The sequence below is a fragment of the Poecilia reticulata genome, linkage group LG2 (assembly GCF_000633615.1).
Source record: "Poecilia reticulata strain Guanapo linkage group LG2, Guppy_female_1.0+MT, whole genome shotgun sequence".
In the NCBI taxonomy this organism is placed as follows: Eukaryota; Metazoa; Chordata; class Actinopteri; order Cyprinodontiformes; family Poeciliidae; genus Poecilia; species Poecilia reticulata.
The window spans coordinates 41,864,523-41,888,947 of NC_024332.1; the positions used below are offsets into that span (position 1 = coordinate 41,864,523).

General features: G+C 35.9%; 2 protein-coding genes across 2 annotated transcripts; both read right to left on the minus strand.

The window, feature by feature from the left end:
• Window positions 1–584: 584 nt before the first annotated feature.
• Window positions 585–7,545, minus strand: ifngr2 (interferon gamma receptor 2). The gene is made up of 7 exons (XM_008404137.2): window positions 7,352–7,545; window positions 6,037–6,139; window positions 4,897–5,057; window positions 3,275–3,420; window positions 3,049–3,190; window positions 2,738–2,877; window positions 585–1,893 (listed from the first exon to the last, which is right to left on the minus strand). Exons 1-7 carry the CDS (start codon window positions 7,461–7,463, stop codon window positions 1,780–1,782), a joined length of 918 nt encoding a protein of 305 aa, XP_008402359.2. The 5' UTR covers window positions 7,464–7,545; the 3' UTR covers window positions 585–1,779.
• Window positions 7,546–9,187: 1,642 nt separating this feature from the next.
• LOC103461786 (interferon alpha/beta receptor 1b-like) lies at window positions 9,188–21,329 on the minus strand. The gene is made up of 8 exons (XM_008404138.2): window positions 21,138–21,329; window positions 15,662–15,791; window positions 14,340–14,524; window positions 13,232–13,392; window positions 12,091–12,244; window positions 11,044–11,201; window positions 10,799–10,947; window positions 9,188–9,827 (listed from the first exon to the last, which is right to left on the minus strand). Exons 1-8 carry the CDS (start codon window positions 21,190–21,192, stop codon window positions 9,611–9,613), a joined length of 1,209 nt encoding a protein of 402 aa, XP_008402360.1. The 5' UTR covers window positions 21,193–21,329; the 3' UTR covers window positions 9,188–9,610.
• Window positions 21,330–24,425: the final 3,096 nt, after the last annotated feature.

The following is a 24,425-nucleotide window of genomic DNA, read 5'->3' on the forward strand; positions in this document are numbered from 1 at the left end:
TATAAGGCAACTTAATATGTAATAAATAAAAATGTATAAAATAAATGAAAAAATAATGTAATAAATAGAACTAAATGAAAGAATTTAAAAAGAAACAATTCAAATAAATGACATTTCAATCTTAAACATAAATGAATAAATAAAATCACATGGATCTTGCCGATTAAAAAAAAAGAAAAAAAATGACATGTACACATACTTGCAAAACAAATAAGCAAAAACTATAACTCAATCCCAATCAGTAATTTACTGCYATCAACTTGAGCTGTCAGACTGAAGCGGCTCCTTAATCTCTCATTTTATTTAACTGTAACCTTTTAGGATTCATGTCTAACTTTTGACAATGAAATCCAGCTGGATGTAAATCCTCAAATTTACATAGGCATGAATGTGTTCACAATAAAAAAGAACCACATAAGGAGATTAAACTTCAGGATTCATTTTAATGCTTTCGCTCAGTTGAGATAAAACTCCCTTTTGATGAATAGCTCAGTGGATGTACATAAAATGGGACTCAATATTAATGAAAATCWAYTCTTACACTGGAATGTTACATATATAGCTAAATAAAAACATCAGAAAACTTGATTTTTTACCCTACATTTTATTTATTTTTCTACTGACAAGTTTAAACCAAAAGAAACCATRAAGTGAAACGTARAGATCCTGGGTTCAGTTGCAGACAAGAATACAGGTTTATTTGACTCGTTTCAGTCTGTTAGGCACCACGATGAGGCAGAAAGATAAAGTCCTGAGCAAAAAATAAAATAAAATCACAAAGATAAACACAGATTTGTACAAACGTTACTGATCCAGTGGAGAAAACAGTTCAACACATTCTGGCTGCTGGATCTGAATCCAGGTTTTCCATTGTTRAATCCAACTTTGGCAGGATAGGATGGCACGTGAGGATCCAATCCACTTCATCCCAGCAACCGCCATTTTAGTCCACTGGAAGAGGAAGTTATCAGGCTGCTAAGACTCCGGAAGAATAAACAATAAGCGACYCCCCCATTTTCCAGGAACACAGAATCACTGGGACAGAKGATAATTCCCTTTTTGTTCAGACTGTAGGAAACGTTCTGGTAAAATAAAGACACAAAAGAAGGTCGAACGTCCCGAGAGTGCCCTACTTCCGGGTCGCTGCCTTTCAAATTAAAAGCATGCAGCTTTAAACTCCATAACAGGAAGCAGGAAAATCGGYGAAAGTGGAGAGATTCATGGATCCTYTTSAGGACGTTTCAGTGATTGCTCTGTTAGCGTTCACAGCTATGAGTCAAAAACATTAAAACCACCGCGTAAAAACAAAGMAGCAGTCCAGTCCGACTCACTTTGGGACATTCAGAGRAAAAAATAACTCAATTTTATAAATATAAAAACCAGGGATTTGATTAGATTCTTACTGGGATGTCTGGACTTTAACTGGTGAGGATTTCTGTTGGGATCACAGGTGGGTGGTAACTAGTCACATTTATTTGAGCAACTTTTTAGAAAAAAGGGTACAGTTTCTGGCTCCTCTACCCAAATTTGGTCCGTCTGAACRAGTGCTGATGAACCTGGGGAAGCMGCAGTCCAGCTAATCTTCAGTATTTAACAGAAATATCAACATTGAAAAGTGCAAACAGCTGCTGGTTAAGGCCTGTTTGTAACAGAACCTCCTCCATTTTCCAGACCTCAACAGTTTCACCTGCCAGGACCAAGTTAGGAGCGCTCCTCCATGAAAGGAGAAGATTTACAGATTAAATCTGTAAAGTTTTTAGTCCCAGCAGGAAGCGAAGGTCAGACTCCTCTGGACTCATATGGAATTATAACGGAAACAGCGTCGTAACGTTCCTCTGAGGGACTCACGGCCACAGGCTGGTAGTTGTGCTGCGGAAGCGGCTCTTTGAACGTCTGGAGGACAGAAGATTATGATCAGTCAGAGTGAACACGAAGAAGAAAAACCTTTTTTAAAGTTTGAATGAAACCAGATTAACTGTTACCATTTTTACCTTCAGGCAAACCAAATAAAACTCATTTAACCTGCAAATGTCACAACTATTAAAAAAAAGACAACTTATAATTTTACATAAACACCTATAATGAGAAATTTGKTGTAATTTTTAAAGAACTGTCATTTTATTTCTACTTTAAAATAGCAAAGTAAAGATAATTATAAAATTTTGCAAAAAGATGATGTTTTTTTTTCTTTGAGACAGAAAATTACATAAAAAAATTAAATAGAAAAGCGCATTGGCACCGGAACCAATGGTGCACCATTGGCATCCCCTCAGAAAGCAAAGTTCACACATTTTCCTCCCATTCACTTCTGTTCTAATGCTCCTCTGAATCTTCCCCTCACAACGGGAAACCAAAGTTCTCTTTAACCTCTGACATCTACAACATCCCACACCGTAGACACAAAGATTCACGTGTCAGGCCATCAGAAGATTCTACCACATCTGGTTCAAGAACTTTTTCAACACAACGTAACATTTTTACAGAGTGACGGTTTGTTTGAGGCTCAAAGTGATTTTCCMTCCCTTCTAGAAAAGGAGGGAATCACCATAGCAACCAGTGACCCAGCATGCAGAGTTCAGTCCAACACTAAAATGCTATTAATTTACTGTTTATGTCCTGATATTAAAAATGAAAAAGAAAAATAGATATAAAGAGCACAAATCATTCTCATAAGAAAACAAACAAACAAACAAACTGATGTCTAACTTCCTGTTTGAAAAACAAAGCGGGTTCTCACCATTGGGATCATGTACGGAGGTTGAAGGATCTCTTTGATTTTCTTGGATTTGAAGAGGTGGACGTATGCAAAAACAACTAAAAGAACGATMCCCAAAAGGACGATGCAGATGACGATGATCTGCGTCTGTTTTGATCCACCTGAGGAGAAAACAGGACCTTTTAAATAAATAACACCGACCTCCATAATCATCTTCAATCATCCTGGGTTGCATCCTACATGAAATAYGTGGCTTTATCCAGTTAATTTCAGTTAGTGAGCAGTTAAAATGGGGCAGAAAACAACTGGAGGGGTAAACAACAGGCTCTTACTGGAGCTAGGGATGGTTTCACACTGCATACAGCTGGCTGGACCGTATTYCTTCAAATGAAAAGCAAACTGCACCGTCACACAGTACGTCTCGCCAACTTCCAGGCCATCGATTAACACTGAGGACAAGGTGACTTTCTCATTCTGAAAACAAAAAAAGAAAAAAAAAAGCAGAGTTAATAGTTGAGTTAATGAGAATATCTGGTGATAAAACATTTCACTCTTCACCTTCGGTTGCTCTCCTTTTTTCCAAAAGTAGATCMRATGTTTCAATTTGTCTGCATGCTCCTCATGCAGATTGTGGTTTCTCTTCAGGTTGACTGTGAGGGATTCAGGCGCTGCGGTCAGAGTGAAGTTCGGAGAGCACGGATGGCCTGGAAGAGACAGGAATACTGGTTGGATTCAGTCCGTTRACGACCCGAGACTCTGGAGCTCAATCAATCTTCAGAAATTATAAACTTATCATGACATWTTCATCTCGTTAGTATGGCCCGACAYTGAACCTTAACAGCTCAGTTACGAAATAGATCCTTCACTTTGAGTGTTTTGAAGATTTTCACACCTCTCACATCRTACAAACCACGCCGGTCTGAAGGTTAACCACAGCTAGAAGCAGACTAACTAGGTTTTCTTTTTTGATGTGTGTCAGGTTGTTGACCTTCTTGGTATCCTCCTGAATTTCTTCCAGTTCTGAACAGTAACAAAAGGTTTTGCTTTTTTTTATTACTCGTACTTGTTCAACCAGTGTTTATGTACTATTTTACATTCTTTATTTCTTTGTCTGAGTTGTGGAGTGCCTCAGGGTCGAGTCCTCAGACTCTTTTTTTCTTTACCATTTTGTGCATTTGATCCTAATAAAATGAGGCTAAAATCTATCATCCATTATCTTCTCCTTAAAGTTGCAATTTGTAACTTTTATAAACAATATTTTTTAACATATTCATTGAAACTGTCACTATGTCATGACAGTGTGGAATGAGACAGATAATCTGTGAAAAAAATTTAGCTCCTCTGCCTTCACCCAGGGCCAACGAAAAACGCCCAATCAGGGCCAGGAGGATAGTCTTAGTGCTGTTAATCACTCTCAGAGTGGTGTTGCTCMTCCCTAAAGTTTCTTCCTGATAGCAGAGCTTGTTGTAAACTCTAAGGCTAGTTAGCATAGCCACCRATTATGTGGATAAATGGTTTTCCCTTAAAGATGAGTTGTTTTTCCTCCATTGGCATATTTTGAAGCGAGCACATGAGGTTGATTGATGGCGCTAGCACCCTCCTCTTGGCTCTGATTGGTTGTTTTTGGTCGGGAGTGGTGCATTATTTAGATGATAGTAGTAGCTCAAGGAGGAGTTGGAGGAGATCGATCTTTTCATAGATTATCTGTCTTATATTCTGCAGTCAATTTAATAAATAGGTTAAAAAAACAGTTTAATAAAAGTTCATACTGTAGCTTTAAATTTGATTTTTAAAATGCTGATTATGCTCGAAAACCCTCTGATTTGGGGGTTTTCTTTGCAGATTTGTTTGCAGAATCAAAAATCTACAAAGAAAATTCCTCGACGGTGATGAAAAAGACTCATTACCAGTTATACTAAATGCGTGATATCAAGCGGCCATGTTGATTTGGATACATTTCACCATTAACAGATAAAAGCATCCCTTGAAAACTACATTTCCATCTACTCAGGTTATGTTTAATGATCTGAAACATTTACATATGCCAAGAAGGAAAAAAATAGAGCAAATTTATTTTGTATAATTATTCCATGGAGAAAAATAAAAAGTTATAAAGGACGACTGGAAAATTCCAGGTGATCATCGTTTAACCGAACAGCAGCAAACATCTGGCTTATTACCATCTCTGCTGCAGGCCTCAACAGGCTCAGACTCAATCCCGTTTCTCCAAGCTGTAACACGATGCCGAATGCAGCTGCTGCTGCTTTCCTCCCAACTCAAATCACAGGAAGTGAAGCGCATCTCTCTGCACGTCTCTATGGGCGTCCAACCCGACTCAAAGCTGAGGACAAAAAAAAAGACCAAAAAGTTATAAAATACACCTGCGATGCATTTATGAAATATATTCAAAAAAATCTAAATATAATAATTGAGACTCTAAAATATACAACTACTTTTAATTTCCTTTAGTTCTATATGATTTAAAACTTGTATTTTATTTTATTTTGAGCTTTATTTTCTCCCCGATTTTTTAACTGTCATAACTGATCTGTTCCTGTTTCTCTTTAAGTTTTATTTAATAAAATKTATTTATTTATTTCATTCATTCAATAATATGAACAGTTCATGCAACAAAAGAAATCATGAATGAAAAGGAGCAGAAAGAAGTATAAACGTATAATGTTCACAGAAACTAAAACTAGTTATTCAACTCAGAACCTACTAAAAACATATTTCTAATACACAAAAAATTTTAAATACACATCAACCCACCACCTTATTAAATGCCATATTGCTTCATCATAATTATTTTCATTTAAAAACAGAGAGACTTACTTTGTTTAATCTCACTSTCAAAATTATTCCATAAATTGACAACTTTAATTGAAATAAATCTTTCCATCGTCGCCATTCTAAGATTTTATTCTGCCTCAAAGTTAATATAGTTTTCAATATAAATATTTTCATCCATCCATTCATCCATTTTCTTTACACCCTTGTTCCTAATGGGGCGGAGAGGGTTGCTGCTGCCTCTCTCCAGCTTCATTTCCGGCGAGAGGCTATAAACATTTTCATCCAATTTTATTTTGATTTCCACCAAAAAATAATCTGGATTTCACCTGTTCCATATTAGACCATCTCCTAATTCTACCCCAATTTATGTTAGATGTTTTCCTAAAACATATTTGGATTTTGTCCTGATTTGATTTAATCTTCATCTTATGATTTTACCCAAATCGTTTCTGAATTCCTATCCAGACTTTGTTCCTGATTTAATTGGTGTCATCCCACATTAGCAGAACTTTTCCAGCAGAACTCACTCGTGAGACTCGACTGTAAACGTCACGTCACTCGCTGTTGAGGTCCAGTTCACACTTGATTGGTCGATCACAACGTCGATCGGCTGTGGCGTCGTCACAGGATCTGAAGAAAATAAACATTGTATTGTGAAAACCATGAATAAAATATCCAGATTCTATCCCAGGTATCTCTTGGCTTCTCTGGATTTTATCCTGGCTTTTATTAATCCTTTATTTTCCTCTATTATATTAAAATGTTATCATAGATTAACCCTGATTTTAAATCTGTTTAATGCCTTACTTTATTTTGGATTTGTTGTCATTTCATCTTGGCTTTACCTGGAATATATCTTAAATGTATCCTGATTATATTCCAAAATCATCGCAGCTTCATAATCAGACATCATTCAGATTTTATCCAGCTTTGTTCTGGTAATAACTTAATCCTGAAATTATCTCTGTTTTGTTCTGCTTTTACTTTGATTTAATGAAGGATTTTTATCCTTTCTTGACCTGAATCATTTCTTAAATGTCTTCTGTTTATATCTCGACTGTTATCCAGATTTTAATCTTGTCTTTTTTCTAATTACATCATGATTTACCTGGATTTTATTTATATTTTTTCTGACAGTATCTTGATTTCAATCCTGCCTTTTACAGGAATTTTTATAATTTTATCTTTTCATATATATGGATTATACTTTAAATGCATCCTGAAAGGTAATTCTGACTTAATCTTTGCTTCACATTGATTTTTTGTTGTTATTTAATCCTGTTTTTACTCAAGGTATTTTTAAACCTTAAATATAAGGTATAATCCAGGTAAAATCTGATATTTCCCATTGGGCACCAATAAAGTATATTCTATTCTGACATTTATTCTAAATGTATACTTTTTCTGGATTTTATGCCGTCTTTGGTTTTTATTATTATTTATTATTATTATTATTATTATTTCAAAAACATTTCCAAACTGTTTGATACGCCGAAAGAAAAACCTTGTTAACTCAAGAAAAAAAAAACTGGACTTCTTTTCAGTCAACACTACAGGTAAAGTTCCGACAGGTTCCTACAAATAAAAGCTTTATAGAAGGTGAACCAGGCCTCAGAGGCCTCTTCCCTTTTTTTCAGCGGCCTCCTTGAGAAACTTCCCTTCCGAATTCGGACAGTTCTACTGACTCAACACGAACATAGGAAAAAATGTTTAATAATAAAGGCTAAAATGTTTCATGTCCGAGTTAACTGACTGAACCCGAACCGACAGAATCAGGCCGAGCTGAGGAGAGAGAAGCAAATCAGAGAAAACGAAACATTCGGGTATTTCCGTTAAACTCACCTCCTGCGGCCCAAACTAAGTAGAACAGAACCAGGACAACGAATTTCGGGCGGAAAAGATCCGTCAAAGGACATAACCGTCTCCAATGGTCCATATTTACCAACATTTCCATAAAAACATTACTCCCGTCAAAAGATCTATACGCATTACAACAGTCACCTGACCTCAACCATCGACGGGCTTCTTCTTCTTCTCCTCTTTTATTGATGTGCATTGCCGCCATCTACTGGAGCGCAGTGTGAACACCGGGATGCTAAATGTATATTACCCACACCCAAAACGAACAAACAAAAAATAAATAAGAAAATCAAAAAAATATCTCTATATATTTTTTTCTATCAACTTCGTTTTCTTAAGGTATTTCTGTACTCACTTGCGTAACTTCCGCTTCATAAACGTTTCGGATACGTCGCTGTTTTTCTAAAGAATCGTGACCAGAGTTCTGTGATATTAAGTTATATTTACCTGAGTAATTTTTTTTTTGGGAGAAAAAAAACTCTTTAGGAATATTATTTTTTTACTACGCTGCACTTCTTACTTTTACTTTATCTAGAATGAACAAGTTAGCTTTAACCAAAAGTTTATTTTGCCTTGTTTTTTATTTTTGCAATTATGTTATTTATATAAATATAAATTACAAACATTTTCACAAAACTTTATATTTTGGTCTGAGTTATGATGTACTTTGTAAATATTATATCACTGATGTTTTGAACAATACCAAATATTTTTTACACATACTTGACAAATTTATGGATGGCTACCTTTTACTATTATTTTAGTATAGTAGAGCTATTATTACTTGAGTACAGCCTCCTTTGATCATTTATGTTTAAAACATAAATAAATTTAAAAGATCAAAGTTGGACTGAATCATTTTGCAACGAAGACCCAAAGTTTTATGTCTAAATCGATCGATGTTTGGGTCCATTTCTTCCACCACATCGTTAGACAATTTAAACCTGGACTAGATTATTCTAAAATAATCTTAAATTTCAGAAAATACAATGCTTAACCAGTACAATTTTAATTTTATTTAAGAACAGATTTTTTCTTCTCAAGGGGTCGCCAAAGCGAATCATCTCTCCATTTAGTCCAATTCTCTGCAACCTCTTGCTCCATGTCCTCTCTCAGAACTTCAATAGTTCTTTTTGGTTTTCCTCTTGGCCTCCTGATGCATTTTATAGTTTAATGTAGCCAATCAATCTGCTATGCCACCATATAAAGTCTTTATTTTGAATAAAACTGCAAACTAAACCCTGAAACACAACAGTACCACAGTGAAATGGGACCATTGTAGATCATTTTAAAATTCTACCAAAAATTCATAAATTTTATATTAAAAAAAGCTTGAAAAGTCAAAAAAATTGCAACAAAAAAAAATTGATTTTGAGGTTAATTTCAGAATTTCAGAAACTTTCTACAAAAAAAAAAAAAAAAAAATTGAACAAACATTTGCTAAATTTTGACATCTTACAAATTTTCCTGAAAAAAAAAATGAATTTTTTCTGGTAAATGTTTGACTTTTCAAACTCAAATTTCTAAAATTGAGCTAGCAATTTAGATCATTTTTTCCCCAGCACATTTTAAGATCGTTCAAACTCAGAAATTTTCAGTATTTTTTTTAAATGTCTTAGATTGATCGCAGAATTTGAGTTATTTTTCTAAAAATTTTTTTTACTTTTCAAGCTCACAAATTTCCTTGTTTTCTTTTTCTAGGAAATTGATGGGATTAATCTAAAAATGTCCTTGTTTTTTGGCATAATTTTTTTTTTTTCCCTGTCTATCATGACACTGATAGGCCGCCGTACACCAGAGCGCAAACAGGTGGCCGAGTCAAACACTTGGACCACAATTGGTTTATTAGAAATTACAGAAGCATCTCACAGATGGACAATCTGACACAACTTCATAAAATGTTTGCCTTAAGCCAGTTTGAAGCACTGAATTCACTATATCCTGTTTCATTATTCAATCAATATTCATAATTAATGCTCATTAATAAAAGCTGCGGCACGCCAACTATGACAGTTTACAACAACAAGATGACAAAAAGTAAAAAAACAAACAAACAAAGAAAAAACATCATTCAGTTCAACATGATTTACAACATATGATGATTAAAACAGCAAAGTCAACAGTCCTTCCAGTGGAACGGCGATCCGGTCTGGAACCAGAACCAGCATATGTCACCATAAGGCGTTTTCAGTTTCTGAGCGAACAGCTCCCCCTACAGGGGAAAAACGAGCTGCTCTTCCTTCAGACCTCCATATCTACGACTCCCTCGTCTTGGACGACGGGAGAAACTTTAAACTCTGAGTTCATGCTCAGCATATTCAGCTTCTCGGAGTTGAAAAGGGGATTCACGTCTGTGAAGGTCGAGGCGACCTTGGGCTGCAGGCCTGCGGAGTTTCCTCCCGCAGAATAAACTCCAGAATCTCCGCTGCTGCTGCTGTTCTGACGGCTGTGTCTGCCGCTGCACACAGAGAAATATTCAGTTAAAACACAAACGTCGACAAATAACCAGTTACAGAGAAAAACAGGATAATTTAAGAACTTTAAAGTGACATAATGTTCACAAATGTCATGAAAACTTTAGATCTTTTAGGGAGAAAATAAAGGTAATTCATCAGTCAGTCAAAGGTCACATTGAAGGTGGAAAATGTTGTGAAATTATTTATCTGAAACTCTTTACGTCTTGCTTATTGACACCACAAAAGATCCCAGATATTTTAATTGCATCTCAGAATTATTTTAGTAATCAATTATTCAATCGATTAATCGTTTAAAAATCATCACATTCTGCAGATTTTTCATTTATCTACTTCAACCTGTTTTTTTTTTTTTTGCACAACATTAGAAATACATTAAACGATGCAAATATGCAACTAACTAATAATTTTTTTCCATCCATCCATCCATCCATTTTCTTGCACCCTTGTCCTTAGTGGGGTCGGGACTAATCATTTTTTTAAATAAGAAAATAAAATGTTAGTTCCTGAAATGCGATATTGCATATCCTTTAGTCCCTTAAACATTTGAGCATCTATAGCAAAGAATGAATCTGTAGCTTAAAAAAAACACACTGTCTACTAATATGTTGATTATTTGGGATTAATAACTGGACAGCAAAAGTTGCTTAAAGGCTGAAGAAGCAAAAATGTCACTTGAGGAGTTCTAGGTAGTTTGTTTTCATCTTAAATGTAAAATGTTCATATTTTTGAACAGTTTTAGGTTAACTGTTCCTCTGAATGTGTTATTCTTTAAGAAAATCGCCTTTTTTGGGTCTGTGATCTCCAATTAACGATTAATCAATACTTAATAGCTGATAATCATTTAAATTATCAATTAATCACGATTAATTATTTCAGCCCTAATTTAATAGGGATATTTTTAATTCCCCCTGCAGATCTCAAGAGAAAAGGAGCTAAATGAACACCAAATGACCTTCTGTCCTGATCCAGGCCAGCTGGGGGCGCTGCAGAGTCCACAGCTGGATTATTCATCAAGATGGCTGACTCTGGGCAGACAATCACAGGATCGCACAGATCCAACTCACAGTCAGAGACGATGAGGCATGGGTAGTCACCTTCATGCTGGAGGAAGAAGAAACAGGAAGAGGAGAAATAAATAAATCTGCAGTTTTAGGAAGACAATAAAATATGTCCTGCTGTGGGAAACGAAGGCTGTACCTGTTTGATGTAGGAGGGCAGCTTCTCATTAGGAAGGAAAGTTGCTTTGCACATCTGGAAACAGCGATGGCTGCCGTAGAGGAAGAGCAGCACGACCAGGAAGCAGCTCACCAGAGACAGCAGGAAGAACAGGAAGATCTTCCACCAAGGAACAACACCTGATGCGACCAACACAAACAACTTAAAGCAATCTGACTACTAACACTAAATCTTAAAGAGTATTTTTGTCTAGTTAGCTCAAATAACTTAGTAAACTTCAGCAAGATATACGAGCTTGTTTTAATAATTCCGCCATGAAAAAAATACTMATTTCACTGGCAGATTATTTCACTTACAAACATGGTAAAATGTCTTGTTATAAGTGAAATAATCAGCCAGTGGAACTAGAAGTGGGTTGCTAGGCAACGGTCTTGGTTTGGCTTGGGTTGCTAGGTAACGGCACAGTGCCAATTGAATATGAAATAAGTGACATAATCTACCAGTGGAAGTAGTACTTTTTTTTGAATCAATATTAAGGAATTATTGACTTAAAACAAGCTCCTTTATCTTGCTGAAAAGTTACTTGTAAGTTGTTTTTTATTTTTTTTATTTTGAGTGAACTAAAATATTTCCACTGAAGACTAGACCAAAAACATTTGTAAGATTTTGTGTTTTTGCAGTGTACTTCCTTCTGCGATTCATCCAGTCCTCATTTATCTTTCTGTGATGATTATTTTAGTCATTTATTATTTTGACGATTAATCAAATTAAAAAAAAAATTTGTCTTACGGAGACAATTTAAACTTCCTTATAAAACTATTTTTCGACAAAAACAAAGCAAAAATCACACAAAAACATTGTAACATGGTAAATTTGTTGTGTTTTTACTCTGCTAACATTATGACTATACTCTCGCAGTTAAAATATTTTTATAGCCATCGTGCAACTCCCCGAAACCACTTTTTGATAATATTTTCACTAATTTCCAATTTCTTCTTAGAAAAGTAAAGTGAGAAAAGATGAAAAAAAAATTGATTAAAGAAAAAATAGTGCATTTAATTCAGTTACCTTCGGTCTGGGTACAGAGAGGCTGCGTGAATGTGCTGCTTTTGTTGTAGAAGTCGTCGTGGGATCGGATCTGCACGCAGTACCGGGTCCAGGGTTCGACCTTGGACAGGGTCAGCATGGTGACATCGGTGGTCATCGTCATCGGTGTCGAACCCTGAAAATCACACCGCAAATTAATTCACAAAGGCAGAACATGAACAGCTACAGCACGAAATGTCCCAAAAACTTAAAACAGTCACATTTAAAACAGAATCTAGAGACTTTTTTTTTTTTCTGAAGACAATGATAAACATAAAGGGGAAAATAATATCTCAATAAATGAGAATATTAACAAAAGCTTATTTTTTTGTAATTCAATTAGAAAGAAGAAACTTAACTACTTAAACCGTTTTCATGTAATATTAGAAATACATTAAAAATGCAAATAAATAATTGAATTTTTTTTTTTTAAGAAAATAAACATTGATCATTTGTAGCAACATTCCTTTAGTAAATCTGAACCAGGTGAAACTAAAACTGCACAACTTGACAAGTTTTGTCTAAAACATATTTACAGATAAATATGTAAATATGCATTTAGGTGTTTTCATCCTAAATGCAAAATGTTTGTATTTTTTGTTCAGTTTTGACTTAATTACTGCCCTCGATATGTTATTTTAATCAGTTACTAAATTATGACAATTATTTCAATAATCGATTAATCACAATTATTGTGATTAATCGTTTCAGCTCTAGTATCTGCAGTGTGGCAGGAGTGCTCGTAAAGGCCAATATCATCAGGGAATATTATTTATATGCGGGTCTGAACTTGTTTTTCGACGTGCCGTGCCACCCAGAAGTTTCAATTCTGCATACAAGAAAGAGATGCAAATCTTCTTGCAGCATTACTAAATAAACCTACACGCAGGAAGTGATTGCCCCACTTGGTGTCTGTCATTTATCATGAGATGCAGGAAGCACCTGTGCAAAGTTTCCGCAGCACGAGTGAAAAACCAACATTGTGCAGAAACAAACAGCTCAGTTGTGGGTTTTGAGTGACTGTTTTTAGACAGTGGCTGAAATTTCAGGTTTGTTCTCTGATAAATTTGGAGAACAGAGAGAAAAGTGGAGGGGAATTTAGAAAAACAGGTAGTTAACCTACCTTTCCATCTTTAGGCTGTTCCCAGTAAACAATCTCATAGTACAGCTTATTAAGTTGCTCCTTCATGGAGCCGTTGGAGCTGTTCTGAGGGTCGGTGATGAAAATATCCAGAGTGCTTCCTGAGACACCAAGCTGAACTTTAGACGGAGGTCCAATAGCAGCTGGTGGAGGAAAAACAAACACAAGATGAAGAGTTAAAAAAGAAAGCAATCTTGACTTTCTGGAGCAGAGACGACTGTGTGTTAACACTAGGACTGAGACGATTAATCGCAATTAATCGTGATTAATCGATTACTATAATAACTTTCACAAATTTCAGAATTTATTAATCATTAAGTGCAGTATACAGACTCAAAAAGGCCATTGGGTATTTAGGCCAAAACTGAACAAAAAAATAATATTTTGTATTCAAGATAAATGCTATGTTGTTGCATTTTAGTTCATAAAACCCTTGTTTTGTTTAAAAAAGGAATTGAATTATTTGTTTATTGTAATCTTATAATGCATTTATAAAAAAAAAGTTCAAGTGGTAAAATGAAATATTTTCTGAATGTGTACATTTTTAAAAATCAGATTAAATTGATTAATCGTCAGAATAACCGATTAATCGTCAGAATAACTGATTAATCGTCAGAATAATCAACCACCCTGCCAGCATGCCTAGATGGGCTCCACATGGCGGAAAGGAGGGCAGACATATGGGTCCCATATGGTTTTGTCCGCGGGTTCCACGGTGGCCCCACATGGGGTATGCCCATGTAGGGCCACAGCCTACGTGGGCCCTACATGGGCCCTAAATGGGCAAACCCATGTGGGCCCACCACCATGAAGGGCCCACGTGGGTTTGCACCGTGGAACCCGCGGACAAACTCATATGGGACCCATCAGGTCTGCCCTCCTTCCCCCCATTTGGGGCCCACCTAGGCATGCTGGCAGGGCAAGAGCTCTATCTCAGACTCTACAAACCTCATATGTAGCATGTTAAAGGTTAAAGTTCAAGCAGAATAAGATTGAACAAATGGCTCGACAACCCCCCAAAGCAAAAACTCTTCACACCAAAAACCAAGCACGGTGGTGGAGGAGTGATTATTTGAACTGTTTTTCTTACCGTCTTTATCGGGACAGAACTGTAGCGATTTCCACACTGAGTGACTTCCGTTCATGTTGGTCTGAACGCGAACTGTATAAAGGCCCAGGTAGTTCAGTCCTGACCTAGTGAGGTCACATGACCTCCCAGAGGTCTCTGCACACACTGTGGTCCACTTTGGGTTCCTCTTCTTCAGCTGGTGATTCCTGGGAAAATAATAAAAAAAAACATAAAACACTCCCTCCATTCTGAAGTTGATTTCTACCATAAAAGCTTATTGATTATTGGTACATTTGTTTTGTCATACAGGTTATGTTAGTGAACAGCTCTGAAAACACGCTTTTTACTTGAAAATTAATTACCAACAAAAGAATGCCTCTTATGGAGGACCAATCCTGTCATAATTAAAAATAAATATAGAAATAAATGACTCATTAAAATTATATCTCCAGATAGCAGCTTGACTAAATAAAATAGTGCCTTTAAATGCAATAAAATAATAAAAATGAAGAGATTTGTTTAATAAATTTTCCGGACTATAAGGCGCCATTTTCCCCATATTTTGGCTGGCTGAAGATTAAAATAAACAGGCACAAACAAAACTATTCGGTTACCAAAAAATAAGACTGGAGAAAATATATCAGCGTTTAAAAAATAAAAGAGCAGTAAAATATTTTGTAAATACATTTTAAATATATCATCACCCTCCAAAAGTTTTTTTTCCCCTCCAAATAATCTTTTGATGATTTTCTTTTTATTCTTTGGGGCAAAAAAATCAAAAGTCATATTTGGGTGGTAATAAATATGGAAGAAAAAAAAGCTTGTAATAAACAAAAGAAAAAAAATTTAAAATTCAAGAAAAAAAGTATGACTGAAAACTATCGGAATAAATAAAAAAATATGCATAAAAGCACATAAATAAAATCATATTCTGTTATGTGTAAGGCTACTTTTTGATCCTGTATCTTCTAATGAGTCATTTATTTATTCTTGTATTTATTCTAAATTATGGCAGCACCAGTCTTCCATAATTTCTGCTGTTCGTCTCTTATGCAGAGCTCTGAGGAAGGAGAAATGTGATTAATTTGTCAGGTGGGTTTGGATTAAATTTTCCAGCTCATGCTGAACATTTTAAAGCATTAAGTAGCAGCAGAAGTCCTCAGAAACACACGGTGTTATACTTTAGAGCAGATTTGAACTCTATGCAGCATTAATACTTTGAAAAAAAATTATCATAGCTTAAGTATCTTCTAGCAGAGTGGTTTCCAGTGCAACAACGTTTAGTTTTTCCCTTCATCAGATATATCAGGTTTATATTTTTATTGGAGATGTAAATGATTTACCCGGCGTACTGCACAGTGAAGGTGGCGGAGTCGGATCCGGCAGCGCTCTGGTCCCAGTCCCAGGTCAGAGTGTAGTTGGTGTTTAAGGTCAACATGAAGAGGTCATGAGGAGGGGTCAGCTCTGCTTCAGCTGCAACCGAAACAAATTAATCTGAATAAGATGATGAGTTGTCATGTATTTGAAATGTTTGAAACAGTTTTCTAAGTTGAATAGCCAATTTTTTTTTCAATGTAAATAAGTGTTTATAGGTTTATTCTTCTTTTTGGTGCTTTTGATTCTTTTAGTTGGTACATGAACTATTCATAGTTACATGAACTATGTAACTACTCATAGTTCATAGTATGAAATAAAAAATAAAATGAAATTAAATTAGATTATTTGCTGGACTTAAACATTCTGTCTAGCAACTCCAGAAACACTAAAATACTACGAACTCCAGCTAATCTTCAGTATTTGTAGATTTTCTGTGGAATGTAAATTATTTTCTTTTGTTTCCCTATAGTTGAAATAGCTGGGGAAAAATGTAGTTTAGGAAGCTGAAATAATGAGATGTATTGCTCCTTTACACACTATTGGCTGAAGCAGCTGCATTTACTTTCCTTTGTGCTAATTGGTTGAAGCCAGAACAGTGGAAATAATAAACATCTATCAATCAATCAAATTTTATTTGTATAGCTCATTTCAGCAGCAAGGCATTTCAAGGCAAGCTTGTCACAATAATTAAAAAACAGCTTGATAAATTAAGAAGTAAAACCAGTTGATCAAACATACTGAAACTCAGTTTGGGTTGCTAGGTGACAAGATGGGCTAGCCTGGGGTTGCTAAGCAACGGGTGGGGTTTCCAGGTAATGGGAGGGGTTTCTAGGTAATGGGCAGTGGCTGCTGATTTGTGATGTTACTGTTGTAAGTTTGTTTTTAAACAGTAATTTATTGTCAGTAAATGTCTGGATGTTTTTCTAAGTGCTTGCGCTGTATTAAGAAGCAGTAGACAACCAACCTGAAGTACAAAAACGTCCAAAATGTGATTTTTAAAAGGCGCTTTTTTGTTAAAATTGCATCTTTATTCTGCTATAATTATTACTACCTTCTCATAATTAAACAAGAATTATTGTTTAGCCTCTGTTGTACAATTCAGAGACGGGATGAGTGAATTTAAAGTCACTATTTGAAACCGTTTTCTTTTTCTTTTGTAATTTATTTTTTAGAAGAAAAAAAAAAGCTACAAAAAAAAGATTAAGATCTGAAAAAAAGGATCACATTTAATTTTTATTACATATGTCCCAGCCCTAAGTTGTTTATGCAGTTATCCACCTCCATCATTAAATCAATAACCGTGCTCGCCACAAACCCTTATTACCCTGCAGGGAAAGTTATGCATCATCACTTAAACATCTGAACACTTTGAAGACACTTAAGATCGTTTAAATGTTTGCTAAAGCACTTCAGACTCTCTGGATGCTTCAAATAATCTGATCTAAAGGTCACAAAACGGGTCCGGATGCCCTAAAACCTCATTTCTATCATGTTACTTCCCTACCATGTTGTTACTGTAGAGCTGAGCAGCAGGAGACGTTTTGCTTTCACCCAGATGTTGATGACAAACCGTTCTGGACTCTTGTTCTGTGTAAAATTATTCTGGGATGTTATTTTTTTTAGTCATAAAAAAGCCTGACATCCCTGAAAGGTTGAACGCCTTTCTATGATTTAGAAGCTGAAACCTCGGCAGCAGTCATGTGAGGAACTGACTCATTCTGAAACACATTGCACAATCTCACGTACAAACCAAACCCTGAAGGAGTCCGTCGGCACGACAACAAGCAGAGACTCATATTATAAAAGCACTTCCTGTTTTTGTTCTGTCTCGCAGAGGACCTGCAACAACCATGGCACAATGTATTTCAATGTATTACAGATTAGCTGTAAAACCACCTGACCAGCTAATCTGTGGAGGAACTTGTTCCTCTTTCTTCAGTAACATCCAAAGATTTGAGAGAAGATGGACAAGAAGAAGTCCTCACTTCCTTTATTCTGTTTCATCCTTCTATTATTCATAATATTTTTTGTTGAATTTGAGTTTGTTAGCTCACGCCTCTCTAAGCTTGTAGGAGTTTCTCTGTGGTGCGAGTTCCTCGTTCAGGAAAAGCATTGTGAGAAAAACCTGCTGCTGTTCTCGGATTTGAAGCGTCTCGGGTTTTTCTTTAGTTCCAGTCATTGTTTCTGGGAAAATATTCAATTTTCAGGGCGTTCAATGAGCTGAAACTCGGTTGCAGGAACGTTTAGAGTTATTCCAATGAAATCTTGGCTCATTTATCAGGCAGTCAATGAAACAGGACGGTACAAAAATTATGAGCAATCAGCTTCCAAATAAAGATTCTTGGCCAATAACCAATGAGGAATGACAATAACAGTGACAGGAATCAAGTGAAGAACGATTGTAATGATCACAATGATAATTGGGTCATTTTCTGCTCATAACTTTTTACTTTCGGTGCGTAACCATAGCAACAAGGAGTTCCAAGAAGAGCTGAGAAAGACGCAAGTTAAAACCATCTCTTCTATTGACCAAAATGTTCAAGGATCTTATCCCCTTCTCCATCATCTCTTTAATCATGATAATTAGGTCTTCTGCTCTTGCTTTTTTTTTTTTTTGCTTGTTAAAGTGTGTGACCGATGGCAACAGTGTCCCAAGAGGATTTGAAAAGAACTAGTAGGAAAAGTTAAAACGATCTCTTTCATTGACCACAATTTTCAAAAATCATATGCCCCCTACTCTAGCATCTCCCTAACCATAGTCAGAATAACCATTGGGTCTTTTTCTGATGCTTTTTAATTGTCAGGCAGTTATTAAGGTGTGTAACCATGGCAACATGAAGGAGTTGACAAAGAGGCAAGTTAAAACCGTCCATGATGTTAAAGGATCGTAACTCCTATTCCAGCATCTCTCTAACAGGAATCACCATGAAATTTGCCTTTTTCTGCTCTTACTTTTTCAGTTTTGGACAGTTATTAAAGTGAGTAACCATGGCAGACATGGGAGTCCCAAGAGAATCTCGAAGCAAATTTTTCCTCTCCACAAGAAGAAATTACTAAAACTTTATCATTTTCAAATACTTCAGTATTGTTACATTCATAAAAGTCTTAAATTATTATTATACCTCCTGTAATATGGGCTTATGAATCGTACATATAGAACAATGTCTGCAAAACATGAATTCATAAAAAACGTTAATGAATAAAAAATAAAGAACTAAAAATCTCCGCCAATCTCTGTCAACATTTAATTTTTGGATAAATAAAGTACTTTGGAGTTGAATTTATATTTTTCCGAAAACGCGGCATCCTCAAGACAACAAAACACAATTCAATGCAACATTTTGGACTATTTGAGGACATTTTTTTGTCCATAGTAGTATTCTACAGAAAGAACAGGTTTGATTTTAACAAACGTTCTGGTTTCTTAGGATATTCACACAAAGATTTAAAACTAAATTGTGTCACATAATCGAACTGCTTTTATTGAAAATCAACTAAACAACTGTAGTTTGACATGAGCATTCACTTAATAAGAGTGCTCCTTTAGTTCTAATAAATTGATTTTTAGGGGTTTTATTGACCAGATAAATTTCTGCAAACATGAATAAGATGCAGAAGTCTTTTTTCAGCCAGATGATTGGCAGTGTGTAGCAGCAGTAAGGTTGGTGGGTTTGATCATATCTGACTCTGTTCTCTCTAAAACCAAATGAAAACGGATGAAACATTTCACACGTTTTGAAACTGTTCTAAACATTAGTCTAAAACTTTCCCACATGATGTTGTTATGAGATTTTCATATTTCCATTTCAGTAAAGAGTTGAAACCAGTTTAACAAGCAGCCACTTCATCAAAAGCTTCAATGCATCTGATAAACTGAGGAAGAAGATAAAATCCTCGAGGAAAATATTAAGCATTCTGAACTTTACATAACCTATTTGAAAGTTGGCTAACAGAGCATACAGTACCCTCTTTATTGCTAGAAAACAACGGTGTGGCTGTTGGGAAAAATGTGCCCTCAGTTTGCAAACAATGTTTTATTATAAGCCAAATTTGTTTATAACTGCTTGGAAAAACCCTAAAAACAACATCAAAGCTGCAACACAGTTTTTAGACTATTTCTTATAACCTTAACAGGTGAAACATAATTTTATGCTTAAATCCACTGTGTAAATAGAGTCCTATGTTTATTTCACTAGAATTACAATCAAAATAGTAAAATACTATGTTAATTTCTGCAAAATAAGCAGTACTTTACATATAAACCAGGTGTCAAAACAGAAAAAAATAACATTCAGCAATCAGCGTATGACCACTACTGGTGCTTTCATATCTTCGTTTTGTACGCAAAGTCAAACCCTTTCTTAAACATCTACATGAGGTGTATATTAACTGTTGTTATATTTTAGTATTTTCATGAATTAGAGTTGAGTAGTAATGAAAAATACAGAGAATTCCACATATAATTACGTTTAATGTTTATTCACGTCTAAAAATGTTCTTTCAATGTATTTATCAGCAATTTATGATACTAAACTTTCAAGTTGTTACATTTCCATTTAATGTGCAGACTGTGCATGTATGGCATGTGACAATACAGTAAATCAAGCAGCTAGAGGGGGAAATGGAGACATTAAAGGTGAAACCACGTGGAGACACCTTCAAGATCTGCATCACAAGAAGAAAATTACTTTTTTTAAAGAATGGGAGATACATATAAAAACACATCAGCTGCTTTGTTTTCTGATTATTAACCACAAAAATATCCACGTCATTCAAACTCCAGTTGCTTTCATTTGACAAAGAAATTCAGAGAGAGAAGAATCAAAACCACGACCTTATCTAACCCGAGATGGTTCGAGATGAACTCTCAGATCACTTCAGAAACGTCCTTTCTAGGTCAAATTTACCAGGGCAGAAACACTTAAGTAAAATCTAATCTGCGATGATTATTGCTTATGGGTGTATCCACTGCAAGTTTACAACATAATTTGAATTATATAATGGCGAAGCAATGCGCATTTACAATGGACCTTTTACTTTTGGGTTTTGCCCAAATGATTTGTTTTTTGCTAATAATACTTGGATAGGGGTGTGATATTAGAGTATGAACATACAAAGCAAAACAGCTCCCACTTAATATAATTAATTACATTGGAAGAATTCAGCAGCGTCATTGAACAAAAACACTTTCTGTTTCCTTTAACATTACACGCCAGACTCCGTTTAAACCAGATCAATTTTAACCTTTAATAGATAATAAAATCACCTCCGCAAACAATAGCATAATTTAATAAAGGAAATTCAAAATAAAGCAGCTATAAATCATTCGGCTTGCTAAAATGATTATGATAAACATATACAGATGATTAAAAATAGTTATTAAGAACATCACTCGTTCCGAATGATGTTCGCAGACAAATGTTAGCATAAAAACAGACTCACCTGCGCTGCCCTTAAGGCACACAAGCAGAAGGCAGAGGCGAACCAAGGCCAACATGGTTGATATTTGACCATATAAACCTTTTATTTTTAATTCCGATCAAGTCTTCATTGTGCTGGCTCGGACGTTGTCGGCTCCGATCCGTCCTGCTCGAAGCGACGTCGAACTTYCTGACTCTTGCTGCGTTTCTTCTTTGAAGTCTCGCAGTAGACGCTCTGGTGTTTGGTTGCATCTTTCGCCCCCTACTGGTCATTATTGACATTACCATGAAAAGAGTATTCACACTTTTTCATTTGATAAAAAATAAAACTCTAATCACAACCACGCAAAGACATTGAACAAAGCTGATCTAGTCCCATTTGGGACGTGAAAAACTAAAACTATCAATAATTATTACATTTTTTATATACACATCTTATAAACACTAACATTTTGCTCAACAATTGGGACTGAAACAGAATGTTGTTTTTAAAATATTAATGTGATGTAACTTGAAAATGCAGCAGCTGCCTCTTACGGAATTGTAGATACAACCTTCCAGACAGCATATCTCAGCCACAAGAAAAGGCTAATGCATTGATCGATATCACTTAGAGAAATGTACCACAAAAAATAAATACACTTTTAATTCATTATTTGCATGATTTAATTATGCAAATTTGTGTCCTAATTTTTTAAAATAATTTTTTAATTTAAATTAAAATTCTAATTATTAATGCTGCTGATGGGCAGAAAGGATCTCTTGTAGCAGTCTGCAATGGACCTTACCAAGCTCCGCCCAGAAACGCCCCTCGAAAGTCCCACGTGGCTGCATGTCTCACAAACAAAGCCTCGCGGTGCTTAGTTTCTATGTTTAAACATGGCATTTTTTATTTCGACTGACTCTGCAGAGTATTTCTGAGTCGATTAGTTTAGCATTTCTGCCGGATTTTCGCAAAATATTACGGTACTCAGTGCTAGTGTAGCTAACACGATTAGTTTAGTAAAAAGCCTTTTCAGGTAAAATAAAAATCTTTAATGTATGTCAGATACGATACACATTGCATATTGATCTGTTCAGCTAACGTAAGACTGTGTAACAGACAGACTTCAAGGTGTAGAAGTTGTATCGGTACTGCCATTATGCTGTACTTGGCTAAAAGGTTTTCATAATGGATGTGTTTATTATTGACTTTATTTTTTCATTCACTAAACACAAAGAAAGCAAAGCAATAATACTTACACCAGCAGACACTCCTTTGTTCTTATTGATCCTATGACGATTGAGCTGCAAACGCAGTCGTGCACAAGCTTTAATCCAAGCAAGGCATTCCGTTTCAGATTTTGGAAATCTGTGAACTTTAGTTCCACGAATACGATCAGGATACCTGACATCGCCTGTACAGATACCCCACTGACGGTGGAGCACCATTCTTTTTCGAGTCCTGACGCAAAAACTTTCTGCCGGTCTGCTAGTCCACAATGTACATTAGCATGTTTTACTACTGTAGCTTGTGCTTGTGAGACGGTCACGCACGTGGGAGCTGCGCTGTGACGTAAAATGGGCATTAGCCAATGAAACGCGGCCCCTGTGGAAAGGGGGCCTTCAGTTATTCATTCATGACTGACAATCAAGCCTCCAGTCACTAGGGGGCAGCAGATTTCAAATTAATCAACATGGCTGCCTGTTCAAGCTGTAGAAGCAGGAGCCGACAAACACCGGTGTAAACAGAGCTGGCGGATGTTTTGAAGCATATCTACCTTTCTTTTGTTTTATTTTTATGTACTTTATAATTCTGTGTAATATTTTAGCATCCCGATTCAAACTCTTTTCCAGTAGCTGACAGTAAGGCACGCCAAAACGGCACTTGCTAACGTCGATAAAAGAAGTAAAGGAAAAAGAAAAAGAGGAGGGGTGACAGAGAAGTTTGACAGTGAAAGGAAAAATGGCGGCAAAGCAAGTATGACTGTCATTAAAAAAAAAAACTAGATTAAAGTCATAATATTACGAGAATAGTTATACCATTACCGGAAGAAAGTTGTAAAAATTAGTATTTTTATTGAGGAAAAAAAGTTTTGATATACTTGCAATCAGCTCAAGTTCGTGGCTCTTTTTAAATGTATTCAGTAGTTTAAACAATTGATTTAACCCTTGTGTTTACAAATAGGATCCAACCGACCCCACACCCGTAAAACTTGCATAATTTACCACAGTCCTTTACGTTTGTTAGGCAAACATACGGAAGAGGATTAGGGCCACTGGAAAAAAGAAAAAAAAATCTGAGATTAAATTCAGAATTCTGAGATTAAAATCAGAAAAAAAAAATTTCCAGTGGCCCTAATCCTCTTCCGTACATTTGCCTCAGTCCTCGCTAGCGAAAGGGTTAAAGTCAAATAATCTGATGCTGATGTGTTAAAAGATGGTGTATTTACTTATTTGAAAACCAACTATAACTCCACAAGATGCTAAGCATTTTAACGCAGACTAATGAAGAGTTGTCATAACTTTATTCTGGTTTTTAAAACAAAAACAAAACTCTTAGTCTGGCCTTAATACTTCATCGTAAGCAAGTGACTCTAGCTCGCAGAAAAAGACCAGAAAATAAACCAAGCCTACATGGCCCTTGGTATACTGTGAATGCAAAATGCAATTCACTTTTCACCTTTTCTGACAAGCTGAAATATAAGCATTATTATTGCAAATTTTGGACAAAAAAGTTAAAATAGGATTAAATATTACTAATTGATCTTATAAACTGAATTTTAAATTGTTTTGAAATCCATCCATCCATTTTCTTGCACTCTTGTCCCTTAGTGGGGTCGGGAGGGTTGCTGGTGCCCATCTCTAGCTAACGTTCCGGGCGAGAGGCGGGATACACCCTGGACAGGTCGCCAGTCTGTCGCAGGGTAACACAGAGACACACAGGACAAACAACCATGCACCCACACACTCACACCTACGGACAATTTGGAGAGGCCAATTAACCTGACAGTCATGTTTTTGGACCGTGGGAGGAAACCGGAGTACCCGGAGAAAACCCACGCATGCACAGGGAGAACATGCAAACTCCATGCAGAAAGACTGGGGCTGGGAATCGAACCCAGAACCTTCTTGCTGCAAGGCAACAGCTCTACCAACTGCGCCACTGTGCAGCCCTTGTTTTGAAATTAAAACAGTAAAATGAGCTGCAACAAATTTAAACTGTTGCAACTCTGTGAACAAATTCCAACAGTTGTAATAGAACAGAGAAATATGGGAGAATCAAACAACAAACACACGTTCTAAAGACAAATCAAGAACTGCATTTTTA